The 19,935-nt window shown below is 37.9% G+C and overlaps 1 protein-coding gene across 1 annotated transcript; it reads left to right on the top strand.

The window, feature by feature from the left end:
- Positions 1–297: 297 nt before the first annotated feature.
- Positions 298–16,079, top strand: LOC139148592 (uncharacterized). Its single transcript, XM_070720077.1, has 7 exons — positions 298–613; positions 9,002–9,143; positions 9,756–9,875; positions 10,242–10,364; positions 10,639–10,749; positions 11,829–11,966; positions 16,018–16,079. Exons 1-7 carry the CDS (start codon positions 320–322, stop codon positions 16,077–16,079), a joined length of 990 nt encoding a protein of 329 aa, XP_070576178.1. The 5' UTR covers positions 298–319.
- The last annotated feature ends 3,856 nt before the right edge of the window (positions 16,080–19,935 follow it).

Genomic DNA, 19,935 nt, shown 5'->3' with positions numbered 1-19,935 from the left:
TATTACGTGCTTATGTATGTTCGCGCGCGCATGTGTTCGTTTTCATAAGAAAAACCATACAGCAACGCTTGTGAGGTTATCACTCAAATGATGCTCATTTCTGCAGCATCTCCTTTAACCTTATGATTAGATCTACATTTAAATTTCCATTGATGTCCATGAGGAAGTCTTCTTCTCTTCCTCCTCTCTCACTCCCTCACTTCCCCCTCCTGTCTCAAGTTTTGCGTTGATAGTCAAAAGACTTCTAAAACAGCTATGAAACTTGTCCTTGTCATTCACAATTGTAGAGTGTGGTAATCTGGCACATCATCGCCCGAACATGTCGGAACTACGACAACATTCATCGGGCGCCATACCTCCTCATCAAATGACGATGATAGAGCCATTCAGCCCTGACGATGATGTTGCTAAAAAGGACGTTATGACGCACAAAATGCTCGCTAAAGACTTCGCGGCCAGCACCACGGCGCATGGTCTACCGAAGATCTTTGAGAGTCGACATGTCCTGTTGACGTTGTTTTGGACGCTGATTTTCATGACAGCCATGGGAGTGTCTATATGGCAGAGTTCCAAACTAATCAAACAATATGCCGCAAGAGATGTCAATACAAGGGTAAGCAAAGCAAAGCACATACATACATACATACATACATACATACATACATACATACATACATACATACATACATACAGACAGACAGACAGACAGACAGACAGACAGACAGACATACAGACAGACAGACAGATATAATTGGTTACCATATCAAATTAATACTTCTATATAAATAAATATTCTTCAGTTAATAAATATGAGAATATACCCCTAATATACACACATTTATTTTTCAGTGAAGCATCAGCAATCTAGAGCTCTCTCTCTCTATGCTAAAACTAGAAGCGTGGCAAGTTCCTATGCTACCTCGTGACGTTGACCATGAACGCCGGAGAAAACATCAGGAAAAGTAGCAAAGTAATTTGAGCGGGGAATATACCAAAGTCTGATTTGATAAACTAAATGTCTGTGATTGGTTGAGAGTTTCTATCTCAGGATCCTAGTGTCTGTATTGAATAAATTTGAAATTACGTTCTAAACGTCTCCAAAAGAGCGTTTAGATGTCACTCTGATGGAAAACATCCGTCCCGGACAAATTGTTTTTCCCTCAGTGCAAAAGATACTCTTACATCATAGATACATCGGCTCCAGGAGATTTGTCTACCGTTTTAGGACTCGCCGCAAAAAGATTCATGGAAAGTGTCCAATAGGTCAATTTTAGATGTAAGGGACGGACCATTAGACCTTGGGAGGGGGTGGTCAAAAACAGAAAAAAAATTTCAGAGCAGAAAGTTAGGGAAAAAAATCTTCAAACTAGTTTGCAAAATAAAAAAATAAATAAATAAGAAGACAAAGGCGTAAAAACAAATCTGCAAAAGTCTTTAAAATTTTGATTTTTTTTTAGATTTTACCGACAGAAAGCAACTTTCTGTATTTTTTTGGTACATCCTCCCGGCATATTTTTAATTTTAATTTATACATTTAGAGTGACTGTATCCCTTATACTGGAAGTGTGATTATCTTATCTTTTCAGGACTTTTGTATTCTGATCACTTGAAAATTATGAAATTATAGAGCCTGTTTTCTACGTTTCTATGTTTCCTGCGTACAAACCAAGCAGGTACACTAGGTAAAACATTGAAACTATGGTATGGTTGTCAAGACAGAAAGTTGTATTTGCCTCTTAAGATCAAGGTAAACAGATGCAGGCCACATCAGGTTCATTTTTTTCACAGCATTTTATTGCAATGATGAATGCAAGAATGGGTGAACAAGTAGAAACACGTCAATAATGATAAAACAACATATCAAGTCATTATGTATTATTTTGCTTTTAAAAAGGCATTTTCAATTCTTTTTCTCAAAAAACAGCCTCAAAAAACAACAGCAACACATGTTTTAACATTCAACAATACACTACGTAGAATGCCATCTATCCAACAAATCCCAACACAAAAACACACAAAAGGGTTGAACTTTGAAAGTTTCTCGATAGCAAATACTGAATAAATCTGCATGAATAATCGTTTTTGTGTAGCAAATTTCAAAGAAATTGGACAAGCCCTTTCAGAGAATACAGATTTTTTGACCATGAATGGCATAAATTGCCCTAAAAAGACAAATATTGAAATTTCAAAGACATCTATACACATCCAATCAATTTGGACATGCTGCTACAGAGAAAGATGTTTTGATCAAAAAAGGGCAACAATTGCTCTAAAAACACAAATATGCAAATTTAACTATATTATTTAGCTTATTTTAGCTTCTCAGCTTGTCAAAATCAATTGTAAATCATGAGATATGCATGTTTGGTGGGATGAATGTAGGCATTTCACCACGCAGTAGAAAGGGAAGCCAGGAAACCAAAATAGTCAATTTTCAAAACTATAGGAAGCTACTGAGGAGCAAGAAGACCATATTTCAGAGGAAGATGTGTAATCCGAAAAAAATGCTCCCAAAGTGCCACCAAATAACACCATTTTTATCTCTATTTTTCAAAAGCTCCAACAGCAGGAGGGGGGACACCCCCCTCCTGACCTACCCCCCGCAAAAATACTCCCCAAGTGCCACCAAATAACACCATTTTAATCTCTATTTTTCAAAAGCTCCAACAGCAGGAGGGGGACACCCCCCTCCTGACCTACCCCCCGCAAAAATACTCCCCAAGTGCCACCAAATAACACCATTTTAATCTCTATTCTTCAAAAGCTCCAACAGCAGCAGGGGGACACCCCTCTCCTGACCTCCCCCCGTGACCGCTTGCGTGGCCGCTTGTGGTGCTTGGCACCACATCTTTGCCCTCTTTATCTTCAGACAGCGACGAACTAAAAAAAAATTATAAATCTGAAAATTTACTCTGAAAAAAAATTTGCACAGCTAATCTCAATTGGAAAAAAAAATTTCAGAAATTTACAATAGTAAAAAAAAAATTTACACAATTTCATTGTGACCACCCCCCTCCCAAGGTCTAATGGTCCATCCCTAAGTGTATAGGACTTCCTAAGCACGTCCGGTGACCTCAGGGCGTCGTCTCACCGCAGACAATGAACTCCTTGTCTGTGGCAAGGAGTTTTGAAGCTTCAAGGGCATTCAAAAGCCAGGGACACGATGAATCCCGAACGCATGGAAACAACACACTGGTAGGTCTTGAACTGAGGCGAGACTTTGAGAATGGTTTTGCTCTAGATCCGTTTAACCTCTCCTTCTCCGTTTAACCTCTCCTTCGAACGTGAATATATAGCGTGACGATCCTTATTAGCATATCGATAGAAGTCAAAGTTCGCTGCTGGAGTGAAAATCTTGAGTACCCTTTGGAAAATCAGCCGAATTACGTAAACGAACCAGAGATTTTGTTCACAAAAGGAGTTAGGGAATGAGCTATAATCAGAGTTTACCTAGATCATTTTATTGAATTACGCTCACTTTGGTTTATTTTGCCGTTCAAAGTTCCGATACATGTTGTGTCGTCGTAACCCTTACGGAAAATTGAGATCTACATCTAGTCCACATTAGATCTACAGTAGACTTTATTTTAATTGGGCAATAGATGAACTGCTTCATCTACTTTTGTGCATACTAATGAGGTCATAGTTCAGAGAGTAGATGAAATGTAGACAAAATGTGGATGAAAAATTAGACGAAATTTAGATCTCAGGTAGATGAAATGTAGACAAGATGTAGATCTATTGCTTCGTCTACTTTTGTGCATATTAATCATCAGGTCATAGTTTAGAGAGTAGATAAAATGTAGATGAAAGGCAGACAAGATGTAGATGGAATAAATTACGTATAAGATGTACTTAGACAAAGAACAGAAATTAGTGAGGCATGGAGATCTTGCAAAAGTGTTGAAAATGAAAATGTAAGTATGTTAACATGTCAATCAATTTTTAGACTTTAAAAATTGACCGATGGCCATGGTGTAGCACAGGCTAGGGCTGCAGTTCATGATGAGTATCACAATATTGCATATCACAACAACATCCTCTTGATGTAATTTGCTGGCAACTTCACTGAGCACCATATGGTATCAATGGACCTTTGCATAACATGAGATATCTCACGCTGGAAAAATCAATCATTCAATGACCGATCATGAGTGGTATTCAGGTCGAAATAGAGAGTAGAACATTGTGCATGCTTAGGCCTACTCAAATTTTTCAAATCTTTCTCAACTGTACATACATCATTACATGATTAACAGAACAAACTGCATACAAAGCATTTCAGTACATTCAACGACGCTTTATTAAAAAATTTAGAACTGAAATATTCTACATGGTACACAATCAAAATTCATATGGTCGTGGTATTAAAACAGGCGATCAACAAACCTTCCCTACCTCACGGGCCTACCTTACAAGTTGCATTACCGCAGTACCAGTACAGCTGTATACTGGCAGTGTAGAGGCACTGCCATCGTCAAGTTATCGATGCCAACCTATGACTCAACCCGATGAAATTCTCGATCGGAACACTTTCTATGCATATCAGAATTGATGTCACATTGTTTCCAAGGTGTACAGATGACGAAAATGTGCTTGAAAATAAGATTTGTTGAAGTACGAATGGTGAGCAGGCTGGCTTCTCTCTCCGATATGCATTGATATGCTGAACCGTTGAAAACATGGCGCCTTCTGATTGCGCATGCGCATAAGGTCAACTCTCACAGTTGGCCCGGAAATCGAAGCCAGTTACAAGGTCATTTGCTCTAAAAGAGCAAGAGGTGGAGGCTGAAAGGTGGTGGGGAGATCAGTCCATGCGCGAACTCTCCATGAAAATGCTAGAAAATACGTTGCTCAGATGAAGAAATTACTTAAAGCAGTAGTGGTAATTTTTAAAGCTAACTCGTGTTATGCATGTGTACTGAAATGCCATTGCCAAAATAAAACTGTAATGTAGTCTTATCTGTTACGTATGTGGCAATGATAACAATGTCAATACAATTATTTGTAAGTTGACTGAGAGATAGGGCCGTGGCTGCTGATTTTCACACGATTCAGAAGTGACTCAATGATACTCAGAAAGTTTTATACGAGGATAGTTTTGATTTTATTTTTTACAATTAAAGCCGCACTTTTCAATCCCAGGTTCTCGCATTAGTGGAGTTCTCCTCCCAGTCAAACACATGGCCAGTATGATGTTTGATTTCTATAACATTAATTACACAAACTGATCTCAACCTTTTGTCACATTTTGCTAATCCTGTAAACAGAGTTTATGCAAGCTTTTGATTGACGGTCGGTTCAAATAGCCAACAGTCATTGATTCCACCATAGGGGATTCAATCTCCGATGATGACGATTAAATATTTAAAAATGAAGATAAATAAACATATATTTGGAATCAGTAAATTTGTTGTTATTGTTGTTGTTATTGTTGTTGTCGTGTTGATACTATTTGCAGAAAAGAACAAAGTATGCGCTGCAAATTTCAACACAGCCTAACTATACATGTGCGTCGCAAATTCAATACAGCCTAACTATACATGTGCGTTGCTGCCTAACTATACATTGCGTTGCAATTCAATACAGCCTAACTATACATGTGCGTTGCTGCCTAACTATACATGTGCGTTGCAAATTCAATACAGCCTAACATTACCCAAGGGTTGTCACTTCATTGCCACACACTTTTTTTCGATCGCCAAAAATGCACCTAGCATGCATCGAAATCGGTAAAATTCGACGTAGGGTCAAAGCACATTAGTCCTTCTCAATAATACTCCAACATTTTTACCTCTTACCGATGAAAAGTCGAGAAATCAGCAAGTTTTTCAGCGTATCTGGACGTCTCTTACATTTCAGATTTAAAAGGCGCGGCAGTGTATTGAGTCACGTGGGCGCTTTTCAAATCGAACCAATAGCAGAGCTCGCCAAAATGCACCCAGCAAGCATCGAGAGCGGTAAAATTCGATGTAGGTCAGAGCCCGTACTGAACGAATGGGCCCAGCGTGAAAACCCGGCAGTAACGTAAGTTTCTCACGTCTTTGGAAGACTATGGGTGACACTGTCTGCGTGTGTCTGCATACGAAATTCTGGTAACTTTAACAGTTCCAGTTCACCCGCAGCAAGAGATCGTTCTTTCCAAAGATGTGAGAAACTTACGTTGCCTCCGGGTTTTCACGCTGGTCCATTCAGCTCTGCTATTGGTTCGATTTGAAAAGCGCCCACGTGACTCAATACACTGCCGCGCCTTTTAAATCTGAAATGTAAGAGACGTCCAGATACGCTGAAAAACTTGCTGATTTCTCGACTTTTCATCGGTAAGAGGTAAAAATGTTGGAGTATTATTGAGAAGGACTAATGTGCTTTGACCCTACGTCGAATTTTACCGATTTCGATGCATGCTAGGTGCATTTTGGCGATCGAAAAAAGTGTGTGGCAATGAAGTGACAACCCTTGGGTAATGTTAGGCTGTATTGAATTTGCAACGCACATGTATAGCAGCAACGCACATGTATAGTTAGGCTGTATTGAATTTGCGACGCACATGTATAGTTAGGCTGTGTTGAAATTTGCAGCGCATACTTTGTTCTTTTCTGCAAATAGTATCAACAACAATAACAACAACAATAACAACAAATTTACTGATTCCAAATATATGTTTATTTATCTTCATTTTTAAATATTTAATCATCATCATCGTCATCATCGGAGATTGAATCCCGTGTGATTCCACTACAAACGCTCGAATTTCGTAAAAAATTGTCTTCCAGTCTCGTTAGACTTTGAATGTAACCACAGAGTTCGATCGGCAGCAACTTCACGCTGACCGCTTGGCAGTCTGTCTGTGTTTTTACGGCGGGGGAAACTAAAAAGGGGCATTTTCTGGAGTGTGTGCCCGCGTGTTGCCTGTTTGGTGTCCACTTACACAATGAACGCCGCCATACCTTCGCGTCCTTTTAAAGGGAGGCTCCGCCTTTAAAAGCAGCTGGGATATCAAACAGGTTCGTTTGATTGTTTGTTGGATATGAAGCCGAGGAAATAAAGTTATCAGTTAACAATAGCTCACTTGCATACGGTATTTATGAAGTTTTGTATTAGTCACATAACTCCAAAAACAAAACTTACAAATTAGATCAGGGTCCGGCCGGTGGTTAGATGCTACTGTATTGACCCATCTGAAGAAAGTATCACATTGATTTTTTTTTATTAGATTCACTTTAAAGTCACTTTTTCAAAAATTAATTACTGGATAATCTTTACATTTTTAACTTTACCACAAATTGTAGTTTGATCCCTGTGATATTTTGCATTTGTGTTCCTCGAGTTAAACAGGAGTGCCTTAGGATGAAAGAAAATTAATTCACTAATTTCTTCTCTCTTGTTGTACAGTATATATTCAAATGTAAGGTAAAATGTCTTGTCTTTTACTGATGCCTTCTCGCATAGAGCCTGCAGTTTGCCAATCATAGAATTTGAAGGGATTGGATTGTTGGACATAGTATACAGCAAGAAACAGTACATTAGATTAAATGTAGACAAGATGGTGATTTTTGAAGTAGAAGTAGATGAGTCTTTGTTTGCCTAAGTGAATTTTGTAGATGAAACTCCCTTAGATTGGATGGTAGATCAGTGTAGATCAAGCGTAGACGAAGTTAGTGCGAAATGTAGACATAGTCATGTCTGGTGTGGACAATATCTGTAGACAAAGCTTCACGTAGACAAACTGCTGTGGCTGTTCATCTTCAAAACCCCGATGTAGATCTACATAAAGTCTACTGCAGACGGTCCGTAGATCTACTCTCATCTACTGTGGACATAGGTTTTCCGTAAGGGAATAGACCCACTTTCGCTCGTAGTTGGCCCGCAGCTATCCGTGGCGGTGTTGACCTTTGACCCGCACAGCGATGCCCCCTACCCCGCCAACAGATAGCTGCGTTTCCACAGCTAGCGACGATACATAGCGGTAACAACAGAATACAACTAAAAGCAAGGCAGACCGGTGAATTACAGTACACGGATTACAAGTGCCTACATGTACGGTAAAAACGCAACAGATACATACGGGGGGCGACAACGCACTGAAATGTATATCAGACGAGGAGAAACATCGCACCAAGGCCGTTTAACATGAAAACCGAGACCACATGGCTACCCACTCAGCTCCGAACAATCAACAAAGAAAGCCTCGTATATGTATACAAATATCGTCGGCAAAACTTATAATAAATTTATAAAACCCATCTTCAAAATGCGATCGCTCTCCGAAACGTCACAATATCTAAGCTCTTGAACGATCACGCTGATACGCGCGGTCGCTATGCTTGAATCTTCGCAAAGCAAAATTTCGACATGTCCGCTTGGATCAGTCTAAACATAGACCCTCGAGAAAAACTCGAGGGTCTATGGTCTAAACCAGTATCAGCATGGAAGGCGTATGACGTAACAGTATAGCGCCACGTACGGCGGGTGTTAAGAGTAAAATAAAAATCAAAAAGCAACAAAAAACAAAGCGAAAGAAAGCTAGAATTATTAAAAGCTGAACGCAATTTGATATTTGTGCAATGCAAAATAAAAAAAGGAAATAAACAAACAAGAAATGCCCGTGAAACCCGTCCGAGCTGAAGGATAGCGTGTCGCAATGCATTCTGGGTAATGAGGGTAAAATTTGCATATAGCATGTTCTATGGTAGTAATACGAGAAATAGAGAAAGAAAGAAAGGAGGAAAGTGAACAAAAACTAACAGTTCCAGAGCTGGTCTCTGGAACTAATTATAGCGACCATTTTTAATTTCATGTCGATTGTTTCTCGGGTACTAAAGCTTGCAAATCTACTCCAAGTTTTATTCTTGACTTTGAAGAGAACGGTTTGGTTGAGCAATGTCTTTATCTTTGCATGAGCAACATTGTATTTTCATCAGCGCAAAGTTAGAAGGTCAAGCCATGTTACATCACGTCAATCTCTTAAGTGACCGTGACATCTTTTAACCTTCCTCCTTAGATTGAAGTTGTCACGGCGAAATCTCTCCCTTTTCCAGCTGTGTCCATATGTAACACTAACAAGCTGAGAAAGTCAGCGGTTGAAAATTCCAAGTACACTGACCTCGTTGCAGTTGATACGGAAATCGTTAGACCATACTACGGTGAGACTTCATCTTTTGTAAAAAAATACACTTTAGGCTACCTAAAACATAGTAAATATCATGAATTTTGTTGAGTAATTTTCTTTAAATGGGTGACAGCAGCCAGAGGTCCTGTCGTCATTACCCATTTTCCAGCAAATTCGCGATTTCAGTCATGAAGTGAATAAAATACTCTGGATTTTGAGGGCAGCTGGGTAGCGCGCGTAGATAGGGATACTTCTTGGGCTCAAGAATGCCAAATTTGGGGCGAAAACAGGATTTAGAACAGGCCGACAGTGATCCTTAGTTGTTGGTTCAAATGTCACAAACATTACTGGTCTGAAAAACATTGCAGGCATGAAAAAAAATAACGGGCATGAAAGAAAAATTACAGGCATGAAAGTTATGAAGGAAAAATAAGAATTACTTTGAAATGGAATGGTTTAAAGTTTCCATGCGGAAAGTTTATGCAAAAGTTAAAGACTTCTAATTTCGAGGCTCATGCTACCTTATTTTGCTCAGTCTTCAACCTTCAGTTAACATCGATTATATGCAATGGCTAGAAGAGCTTGGCCTGTCAGTGGCAATATATCTGTCCGTAAAGCACAAGGTATCTGACATTTTCCTCTGCAGCTTCTGAGTGTCTTGATGGAGATTTCCGTTGTAACAACTCAGGTTGTATCAAGAGTTACCTGAAATGTGACGGCTATGATAACTGTAGAGACAAAAGTGATGAAGTCGGTTGCAACTATGGTAGGCAGTTCGCTTTTGTGGTAATCTCTTCGACTAAATTTTCGAAACCATTTCCTGCTTCCAATGTGTAACGTCCATACAATTGCGCGGTGTGTGTGCGTTGTCACTAAAAGAGAATATAATTTTTATTGCCATTCGTGTTGTTAGAATGATGGTATTATTAATGTGCCATATATTTTTCATATTATTGTTGTGTTTGATAAATTCAGAGGCCCGTAGAAATGCCAAGTATTAAAATTTCACTGCAGTCAGTATATGTGTTGTGTCAAATGGTAATTTCAGCAAATGTATGAATTTAACCTCTGACGAGAATTCGTCTTAAATCGTCACCCCAATTTGGGTTATTTCCTCCTATCTCGTTGCAAGGTGACTGCGGCGTAAACCAATTTAAATGTAACACCGGAGGTGACGATGGCGTGTGCATTGATCGACGACAGATGTGCGATCGAGTTTTAGACTGTTATGGCGGAGAGGATGAAGATAGATGCGGTACGTTTGGTATTAGTGTACATCTGAGATCGGAGAAGTGATGATTTCTGCTCAAGTTATCAGTTTTAAGGCCTTCCATTGTTAATCTGTGAATAAAACATTCTTTTGTTAATTTTCGACAACAAGCGGGCGCTGTAACAGCGGCTGTCACAAAAGCCGCGATTTGCTTTCCCTACCTGTCAAACATGTGCGCTGATTGGTTCACAATTTGAAACAGCTGTGATCTGATTTGTCACGCGATTTTCCTTTCTTTGTACTTGCATTTTTATATCAGTGTGTAAATCTAAGACAGAGTTCAGCTGTTCCACTAGTGGCCGATGCATATCGAACGACAAGTTGTGCAATGGCGTCTCCGACTGCCCCGATGGTAGCGATGAAATCAGTTGTGAGTAAAGCTGTCATTTCATACCTTATGGATTCTGTACATAAGGATCAGTGCCGCCTCTCATTCTCCACAAACCACGTTGAATTCAGTTTGCTTGTTTTCGCTTCATTGTTTTAATGAATGCATTAAGTATACCAAATATCAAACCTGTCCTTGTCACAATGAAGAGACAAGAATTGTTACCTTTAAGTCACTCACTACTCCTATTGGACATATTTTTAACAGAATTGAATATTTTGAACATCTATAATGAGTTTGAATATCAGATTGGGATATTCATTCGTGACCTTTTGTCAATTAATCTACTGCATACCTATAGAGCCAATGACTAATTTTCCTTTTATACTCATAAATATACCACAAGATCAGTTTCTACCTCGTCCTTTCAATTACCGAAATGCAATCTTCACCCCTGTCAATTCTCTTTCAGTTATCACGGCGCTAAATTCTGGAATAGGCTTCCACTTTTCATCAGAAACATTTCACATTGAACACAGTTCAGGCATGCTCATAAATCTTTCATTATCAACAGATCCTGATTTCCACATGTTAGTTTTGCCCCCTATACATTGTTTTCTTTTGTTTTCGAGACTTAGCTATTGTCCTTGCAGAAGCCACATTAACATTAGCTTCACATAACTTATTTCTAGCTCCCAATCACATTTCTGACTTATGAACCTGTAAACTGTTTTACATTTCTTATCTATTTTCTATTGTAAGCTTATAAATTTATATAAATCAAAAATTGTATTGTTGATTCATTAGTTAAAGATATTGCATCAACAACAATGTAGTAAAGACAATGGAAATTTAACAAAATGTGACAAAAAGAAGTAGTGTCTCGCAAACACACGGAGATAGAGGCCATCAGGCGTAGAAAGAAATGATCTAAAAAGAGTCCACTTTTGAAAAAATAAGAACAATTTGTGCACCGCGACGAGCAATATCTAAATTGGGGTACTGTCCGCCAGAGGTAATAGGTTAATGTTGGAATCTCTCGATGTTACACCTGGGAAGGACACAGACGCTGGATAATACCTCTATGAAAATGACACCATAATAACGTTTGATATTTACAGGTGTAGGCTTTGGCAATTACTGCCCTGAAGACTATGAAAAATGCGATAACGATAGAAAATGCATCGATCCAAAGTGGAAATGTGATGGAGACAATGATTGCACTGACAGGACAGATGAAGAAAATTGCGGAGATGAAGGTACATGTAATTATTCTATTTGACTTAGGAGTTTCTCCTATCCATCCATAAACAATACATCCATCCCTTTATCAATCCGTCTATACGTCTATCCGACCGACTATCTATTTATTTTTCTAATCTTGACAAACACTGGCCATCCGTTCGTCCGTGATTCATCCAAATATCTATCTATCTACCTATCTACCTACCTACCTATCTATCTATCTATCTATCTATCTATCTATCTATCTATCTATCTATCTATCTATCTATCTATCTATCTATCTATCAATCCAACCATCTATCTATCTATCTATCTATCTATCTATCTATCTATCTATCTATCTATCTATCTATCTATTGTAAGGCGTGGAACGTGTAGTTAATTGATAGGTAATTTATAATATATATATATATATATATATATATATATATATATATATATAATATATATATAATATATATATATGTGTATATGTATATTTTCTCTTCTGCGTCCGCAGCCAAAGTATGTACAAACCGTGAGTATCAATGTGATGCCAGGACATGTATACGCAGTTACTTTAGATGTGATGGCCATGAAGACTGTAAGACCGGTTCTGACGAGACATTGTGCTATGAATCATTCTTTCATATGTTTTGTAAGTTATCTTTAAAGATGTCCTTTCTCTTTGAATAATTGTCATAAAATTTTGACGAATGTTAGATTGCATGGTGGCTAACAACACGTGAAACGTTTTGATGAAACTGAAGAAAGCGATATTTATTCAAGTCAGTAAACTTGCAAACATACTAAACATAGGTGCACCCTCAGGAAGTATTTAAATTTCAATATTAGTAACGCTGTGGCTTATTAGCTCACGTGTGTAAACACGTGGGCTAATGTCATAGCGATGTCTGTCCGTGTGTGTGTGTGTGTGTCTGTCTGTCTGTCTGTCTGTTTACACGATAACTCAAAAACGCCTGAACAAATTTAAGTCAACTTTGGTAGACAGGTACCAAATGCTACTTGCAAGAACTGATAAGATTTTGGTTAGTGTGGCTTGCATATTAATGAAGTTATGCAATATCGTTTTTTTCCGTACAATGGTTTCTCAATGGAGACGATAAGACAGTGTAGATATATATCAAGAAATACTGCACAAAATTTCATGAAACTTTTCACAGATGACAATCTCAGAACATTATCATGATACTGTTAGTGTCATGTCAATTATCTTCTCATTTGCATATTTAATGAACTTTTGTTATAAGTGAGATAACTCTGAAATTCCTGCACCAAACTTGATGATACTTGCAACAAATATTGATCTGATATATATCTAATTATACTTAGAAGCATTGGGCAGTGTAAAGTTAATAAATAGCTAATTTTATGAAGTTTTATAATATATAATATAATTTATTTAATCATAATGTACTTTGGCCACCGCCTATAGTACAACAATACATCAAGCCATATACATTTGCGTCAGAACATAGAGGGTATCCAAATCTACTTTACGAATCCCACTACCATCACTACAATCTGGACTTAAAATTTTCAGTCAACCAAAATACATCGGTCTCTACGTTTGAACGCATAATAAAGAAATCTTGCAAACTGCACTATGTTACGATTTTCTACCCGCATCAGTTGAACAAATTTCTTATATGTAGGATTTCTATAAAAATAGAGAGGTAAGTATTTTTTGCGTAAATCATCATAATATGGACAAACTAAAGAAAAATGAAACTCATCTTCGACTGAGCAAAGATTACAATACACACATAGCCTCTCGTGTCTCGGCACTTGATGTTTGCGATCACATTCAACTCTTAACTGATGTGAAGACGTTCTCAATCTACAAAGAGAAGTTCTTAAGTTTCTATCCTCAATAATTGAGAGATATGATTCACACTTGAAATTTATCTTAAAATCAGTATACTTATCCACTTAGAATATTTCATTATATCAGCCTTCCATGACTGAAATAATAACATCACATATTCTCTGATTTAGAATGTTAATAAATGCATGCTCATCTTCAACACCTTGGTTTAACCAAACAAAACCAAAACCATATGAAAATAATAATTGCTTTACCTGTAATGCCCAACATTTACGACCGTTTTCAGCTTCTCTAAAGTGGCAAAGATAACATTGATAAACTAAACGGTTTGTGTCCATTTTTAAAATTTTTAACCAATATTTCATAATACGTATATATCTTATACATATCAAATTAGTTCTTCCAAGTTCTCCATAAATAGTTGGGTTCGATGCATTTCTATATAAGCCCAACGCATATCTGCAAAATTTACGATGGACTTTTTCCACACAATCTGCAATGTGAAACCCCAAATTTCACTCCCGTACATAAGTATAGGCAAAATTTTACAATCGAATATTTTCATCACAATGATCGGATTTACGGACGTAAACTTTGCTAACGCTCTCTTTAAGGCAAACGTTGCTTTAAAGGCACGTTCTGATATTGTTTTTTGGGCAACACCCCAAAGACCACTACTAGAATACATGACACCAAGGTAACTAAATTTTGAGACAACGTCAAGCTTAACCCCGTTATAAAACCAATCAGAACATTGACCATCTAACTCATTTACCTTAGTTACAATCGTATAGAGTTATTCAGCAATAAAGATTGTGTATTATTTACCAAAACAAAAGATAGCAAAATCAAATCGACAAACAAAAAAGCAACCTAGTGCGTTTTTGCCGCTGACATGAGTTTAGGTAGTTCAGTAAATTAAAGTAAAGTGAAGGCACCGTGACATATTGCTAAAGTTGACAATTTAAGAAAGGAATAGATTTTGAAACTTTTATTCTAAATATTGAATCTTACAAAGTACATACAGGCATATAGCAAAATAAATAAATATGCATGGTAAGTAATAAACAAGGACAAAAATGAGACAGATGTCAAAATCAAAATCAATGAGACAGGACGAGCTGTCTTTGACTTTGTCGTTGATATATTCAACATATGTATCAGAGTGAAGGCATGAAAGTGATTACACGCACGGTACAAAGTGAAAGACTTTAAGTTTTCTAGCTTTACAAACTAGGGGTTCTTGCAAAAACATAATCCTTACAATGTAAACTTGTATATAGTACAAAGTGATGGCATTGACATTTTGGTTTCACTGCTCACGGTTCACTGATTGCGATATGACTGACACAAGAAGTATTATTTCAGAATGTAAAAGCCATGGCCTAGTTTTTGCGACAGAATACTTCCAATTAAGTACAGAAAAAAGTTTGTGTTTTTTTCTGCTCGAACACCTAAGAATCCCACACGCTCGAACGCCAAATAAATAATTTACTAAATGTCTACCTTAGTGCTTGGTGATTCTTGCAAAACACATCTCACAATGTCAACCTGTACATACTACAAAGCGATGATGTTGATATTTGTATCGTCATGTACTGAGACCTAGAAAAAGTGTGTTTCCGCTTGACCCAACCTACCCTTACTGACATCCCCAACAAGAAACTTTCTTCGTACCTCGAAAGCAATTCATGTGATTTTACGGATTAAACTTATAGCATTTCACGTTGAAAATTATTGCATAATACTTAAGTTAGCCAAATAACCTTTACAGAGGAATGAGTTTTTTCCCGTAAAAGCCAATGCAAGTCAGCATATTTCATGGGTTAGGTGTATTGCTTTCACTAATGTGATGACCATGTAGCAAAGTAACTGATAGCATTTCACGTTGCAAATTATTACATAATATTTAAGGTAGCCAAATAACCTTTACGGAGGAATGATGCAAGTCAGCATATTTCATGTGTTCGGTGTGTTGCTTTCACTAATGTGATGACCATGTAGCAAATGGAATAAAAGTAGATTATGCTTTTCAAAAAGTGGGCTTTATTTGTCATAGCTTTATGACTGTCAGATTATCTTCCTCAAGAAGGGAGTTTTCGTTGCAAACGCACAAGACAAATGCCATCAGGCACATCGGGACTTTTAAGAAGCCACTGAGATATCATAAGTACCACAGGCGACCCGACACTATTAATATGCTTATTATTGAGTTTTTCTGGCTGTTTTCTCTTCAGTTCCTCTCCTTTCCTACGTACAATCCCTCTATGGATATAGAGACTGTGTCTTCATGCTCTGACTGATCGGAGTAATTAAATAAATGGTTATATAACCTAACCAAGCCTCTTGACTCTTTATTCATTCAACAACACATTACAAGGACGCTTATCTCTTATATACACATCTTGTAATTAATTAATCAACACGACGAATTATGCTAATCCGTGGACTTATCAAGGGTTGGTCAACATTGGAAAAATAGAGAGTTAATGAAAAAGGAGACGGTATGAAGATCTTTGGAAACGTGTCCCGAGGACGTCCGTAAATCTAGTGGACGCTTATATATTCATGATATGCGCAAACAAACACTGCTCATTATTCAAAATAAACGGGAAGTTGGATCGAAAGGAACGCTGAAAACGCGCATGCTTTCGTTGCCAAGCGCAAAATTCAAACATAACCAAGCAGACATGGCCCTGCTCTATGTAACAAATGCCACCCAGAAAGTATCGACCGACCAAGCAGAAAAAGATCGCCGGAGTGGCCGTTTTATGAGCTTTTCAACAAAATTGTATAGATGTATGTTTCACGTCGTCGATGTCGTTTTCTGGAGTGTATATACCAAGTATAATTTACAAACTGCGTCGTGGCACAATGGTGACACATTAGCAGCAGCACGCACCGGAGAATTTTTGCCAGCACTGTGAATTTTAAACCAGTCACCGTCATTTCTCTGCACTCGCTATTAAGTCCATGTCTGCCGGTAACATCGTTATTTTCTGTCTCAAACTACGTACCAGCGACAGGTTCTTGACGTCAAAGTCGGTTGTTTTCTGATATACGGTAGAAACCAAGCTCATGACTAGAATGACTCTACGGCGTCAAAGAGTTAATCTCGCCGGTACTTTTGTTCGCCTAATAAAAGAGAGTTGGTCGCTTCTAGTCAAAAACCTTAGAAACACCACCCGATTGAGAGAATAACGCTTAACCACACGAACTTTGACCCCAGTCAAAATTAGACTTGTCCCTGGGAAAATGTTTACAAGTTGCCCACATATAACAACGTAAGGATCAAAGGTTTTAACTTCCGACGTCCTGCTTTACAGACGTCCTCATGCCATGAACTGCACGCAAGGCACTGGCAGGGTTTGCACTGTTCGCGACCATTTAAATGTTTGGAATTAGAGTAGCTGGATCTCCTCGGCCATCGAAATACATTAGGTGCAATTAATTTGGATAAATGGTCACGAATGGCTGTAATCTGGTAATTTCTGGACACATTTCAGGAGAACTTCTTACCTTCCCGTTTTAGTAACCTTTTCTATTTCGCGATGTTGACCAACCATTAAAATCCCTGATAAATCCACGGATTAGCATAATTAGTTGTGTTGACTAATTAATTACAAGATGTGTGTATATGAGATAAACGTCCTTGTAATGGGGTGTAAAATAAATAAAGAGTCAAGAGGCTAGGTTAGGTTATATAGTCATTTATTTTATTTACTACGATCAGTCAGAGCATGAAGAAAAGGAGAGGAACTGATAGAGAAAACTGAGAAAAACTCAATAATAAGCTTATTAATAGTGTGTGGGCCGCCTTTGTATGAACTAATTTAAAGTTTGAAAAATTCTTTGCATTGTTCAGTACACAAAACAAAGCAAAGATCAAACATGCTTCATTTTACAGGGTCGATTTCTTTTATGTAACTAGGCAACACAAGCCAACTTTCTATAATAATGAAAACAGTATTCACCCAAAATTGAATAACTAAACAGTCTCTGGATACAGTGTCAGGAAGTATTTCAATGATATTTACAGCAATGTAGGCTAAACTTTTGTTTAACTCATGCGATTGTAGAGCTCTCTGATTTGCTTCCATATGGGAACTTGGTAGTTGACAGTATGCACAAATGGAATAACCCTACTTTCAAGATGGCAGAAATGCAGTGCATGAAAGATAATGCTTGTAGAATCCAAGCATGCATCAGCTAGATGAAACAACACATGCAAACATCAATTTTACATTGTATTTGTGAGGGAATAAGGCTTGTCTAACTAGAGAGGCTTGGTACAATTACTACTATGCATGTTGATAGAATGTTTGCTAAAAGAGACTTGGTATTCAACACCCCGAAATTGATTTTGTACCTGTCCCTCCCTTTGCTTGATATATGCTGTGTGATGACCTGATGTTAATTAGAAGCACCAATCTAAATGTGTGCTCTAATTTTGCCAGACATACATATATTATGTAACTGGGCTTCACTTTGTGATAACAACAGGATTGTGAGTAAGCTCCCTAACTTTGCCAGGTAAACACATCCTGGTGTATAACCTGATGTCACTTTGTATCGTCAATCAGAATGTGTATGGCCCCTCACTTTGCCAGGTAAACTGACCTGATGTCACTTTGTATCATCAATCAGAGTGTGTATGGTCCCTCACTTTGCCAGGTAAAAACATCCTTGTGTGTGATTTGATGTCACTCTGTATCATCAATCAGAATGTGTATGGTCCATCATTTTTGCCAGGTAAACACATCATGGTGTGTGATTTGATGTCACTTTGTATCATCAGTCAGAGTGTGTATGGTCCCTCACTTTGCTCTGCTTTACGGACGTCCTCATGCCATGAACTGCACGCAAGGCACTGGCAGTGTTTGCACTGGTTGCGACCATTTAAACATTTGGAATTAGTGTAGCTGGATCTCCTCGGCCATCGAAATACATTAGGTGCAGTTAATTTTGGATACATGGTCACGAATGGCTGCAATCTGGTAATTTCTGGACACATTTCAGGAGAACTTCTTACCTTCCCGTTTTAGTAACCTTTCCTATCTTTCGCGATGTTGACCAACCATTAAAATCCCTGATAAATCCATGGATTAGCATAATTAGCTGTGTTGACTAATTAATTACAAGATGTGTGTATATGAGATAAACGTCCTTGTAATGGGGTGTAAAATAAATAAAGAGTCAAGAGGCTAGGTTAGGCTATGTAGTCATTTATTTTATTGACTACGATCAGTCAGAGCATGAAGAAAAGGAGAGGAACTGATAGAGAAAACTGAGACAAACTCAATAATAAGCTTGTTCGTAGTGTGTGGGCCGCCTGTGTATGTACTAAACTACAGTTTGAAAAAATTCTTTGCATTGTTCAGTACACAAACAAAGCAAAGATCAAACACGCTTCATTTTACAGGGTCGATTTCTTTTTGTAAAACTAGGCAACACAAGCCAACTTTCTATAATAATGAAAACAGTATTCACCCAAAAATTGAATAACTCAACAGTCTCTGAATACAGTGTCAGGAAGTATTTTAATGGTATTTACAGTCATGTAGGCCAAAATTTTGTTTAACTCATGCAAATGTAGAGCTCTCTGATTTGCTTCCATATGGGAACTTGGTAGTTGACAGTATGCATAAATGGTATAACCCTACTTTCAAGATGGCAGAAGTGCATTGCATTAAAGGTAATGCTTGTACAATCCAAGCATGCATCAGCTAGATGAAACAACACATGCAAACATCAATTTTACATTGTATTTGTGTGGAAATAAGGCTTGTCTAACTAGAGAGGCTTGGTACAATTACTACTATGCATGTTGATAGAATGTTTGCTAAAAGAGACTTGGTATTCAACACCCGAAATTGATTTTGTACCTGTCCCTCCCTTTGCTTGATATATGCTGTGTGATGACCTGATGTTCATTATAAGCACCAATCTGAATGTGTGCTCTAATTTGCCAGACATACATATTATTATGTAACTGTGTTTCACTTTGTGATAACAACAGGATTGTGAGTAAGCTCCCTAACTTTGCCAGGTAAACACATCCTGGTGTATGGCCTGATTTCACTTTGTATCATCAATTAGAGTGTGTATGGTCCCTCACTTTGCCAGGTAAACACGTCATGGTGTGTGATGTGATG

The sequence above is a fragment of the Ptychodera flava genome, chromosome 13 (assembly GCF_041260155.1).
Source record: "Ptychodera flava strain L36383 chromosome 13, AS_Pfla_20210202, whole genome shotgun sequence".
NCBI lineage: Eukaryota > Metazoa > Hemichordata > Enteropneusta > Ptychoderidae > Ptychodera > Ptychodera flava.
This window is presented reverse-complemented; position numbering and strand designations above follow the sequence as displayed.

Excerpts from the sequence above, each read along its gene's own strand:
- LOC139148592 (XM_070720077.1), top strand. The coding sequence starts at position 320 with ATGTCGGAACTACGACAACATTCATCGGGCGCCATACCTCCTCATCAA. Across the intron at positions 9,876-10,241 it reads TGAAGTCGGTTGCAACTATG|GTGACTGCGGCGTAAACCAA; the intron begins GTAGGCAGTTCG and ends TCTCGTTGCAAG. Across the intron at positions 10,365-10,638 it reads AGAGGATGAAGATAGATGCG|TGTGTAAATCTAAGACAGAG; the intron begins GTACGTTTGGTA and ends TTTTTATATCAG.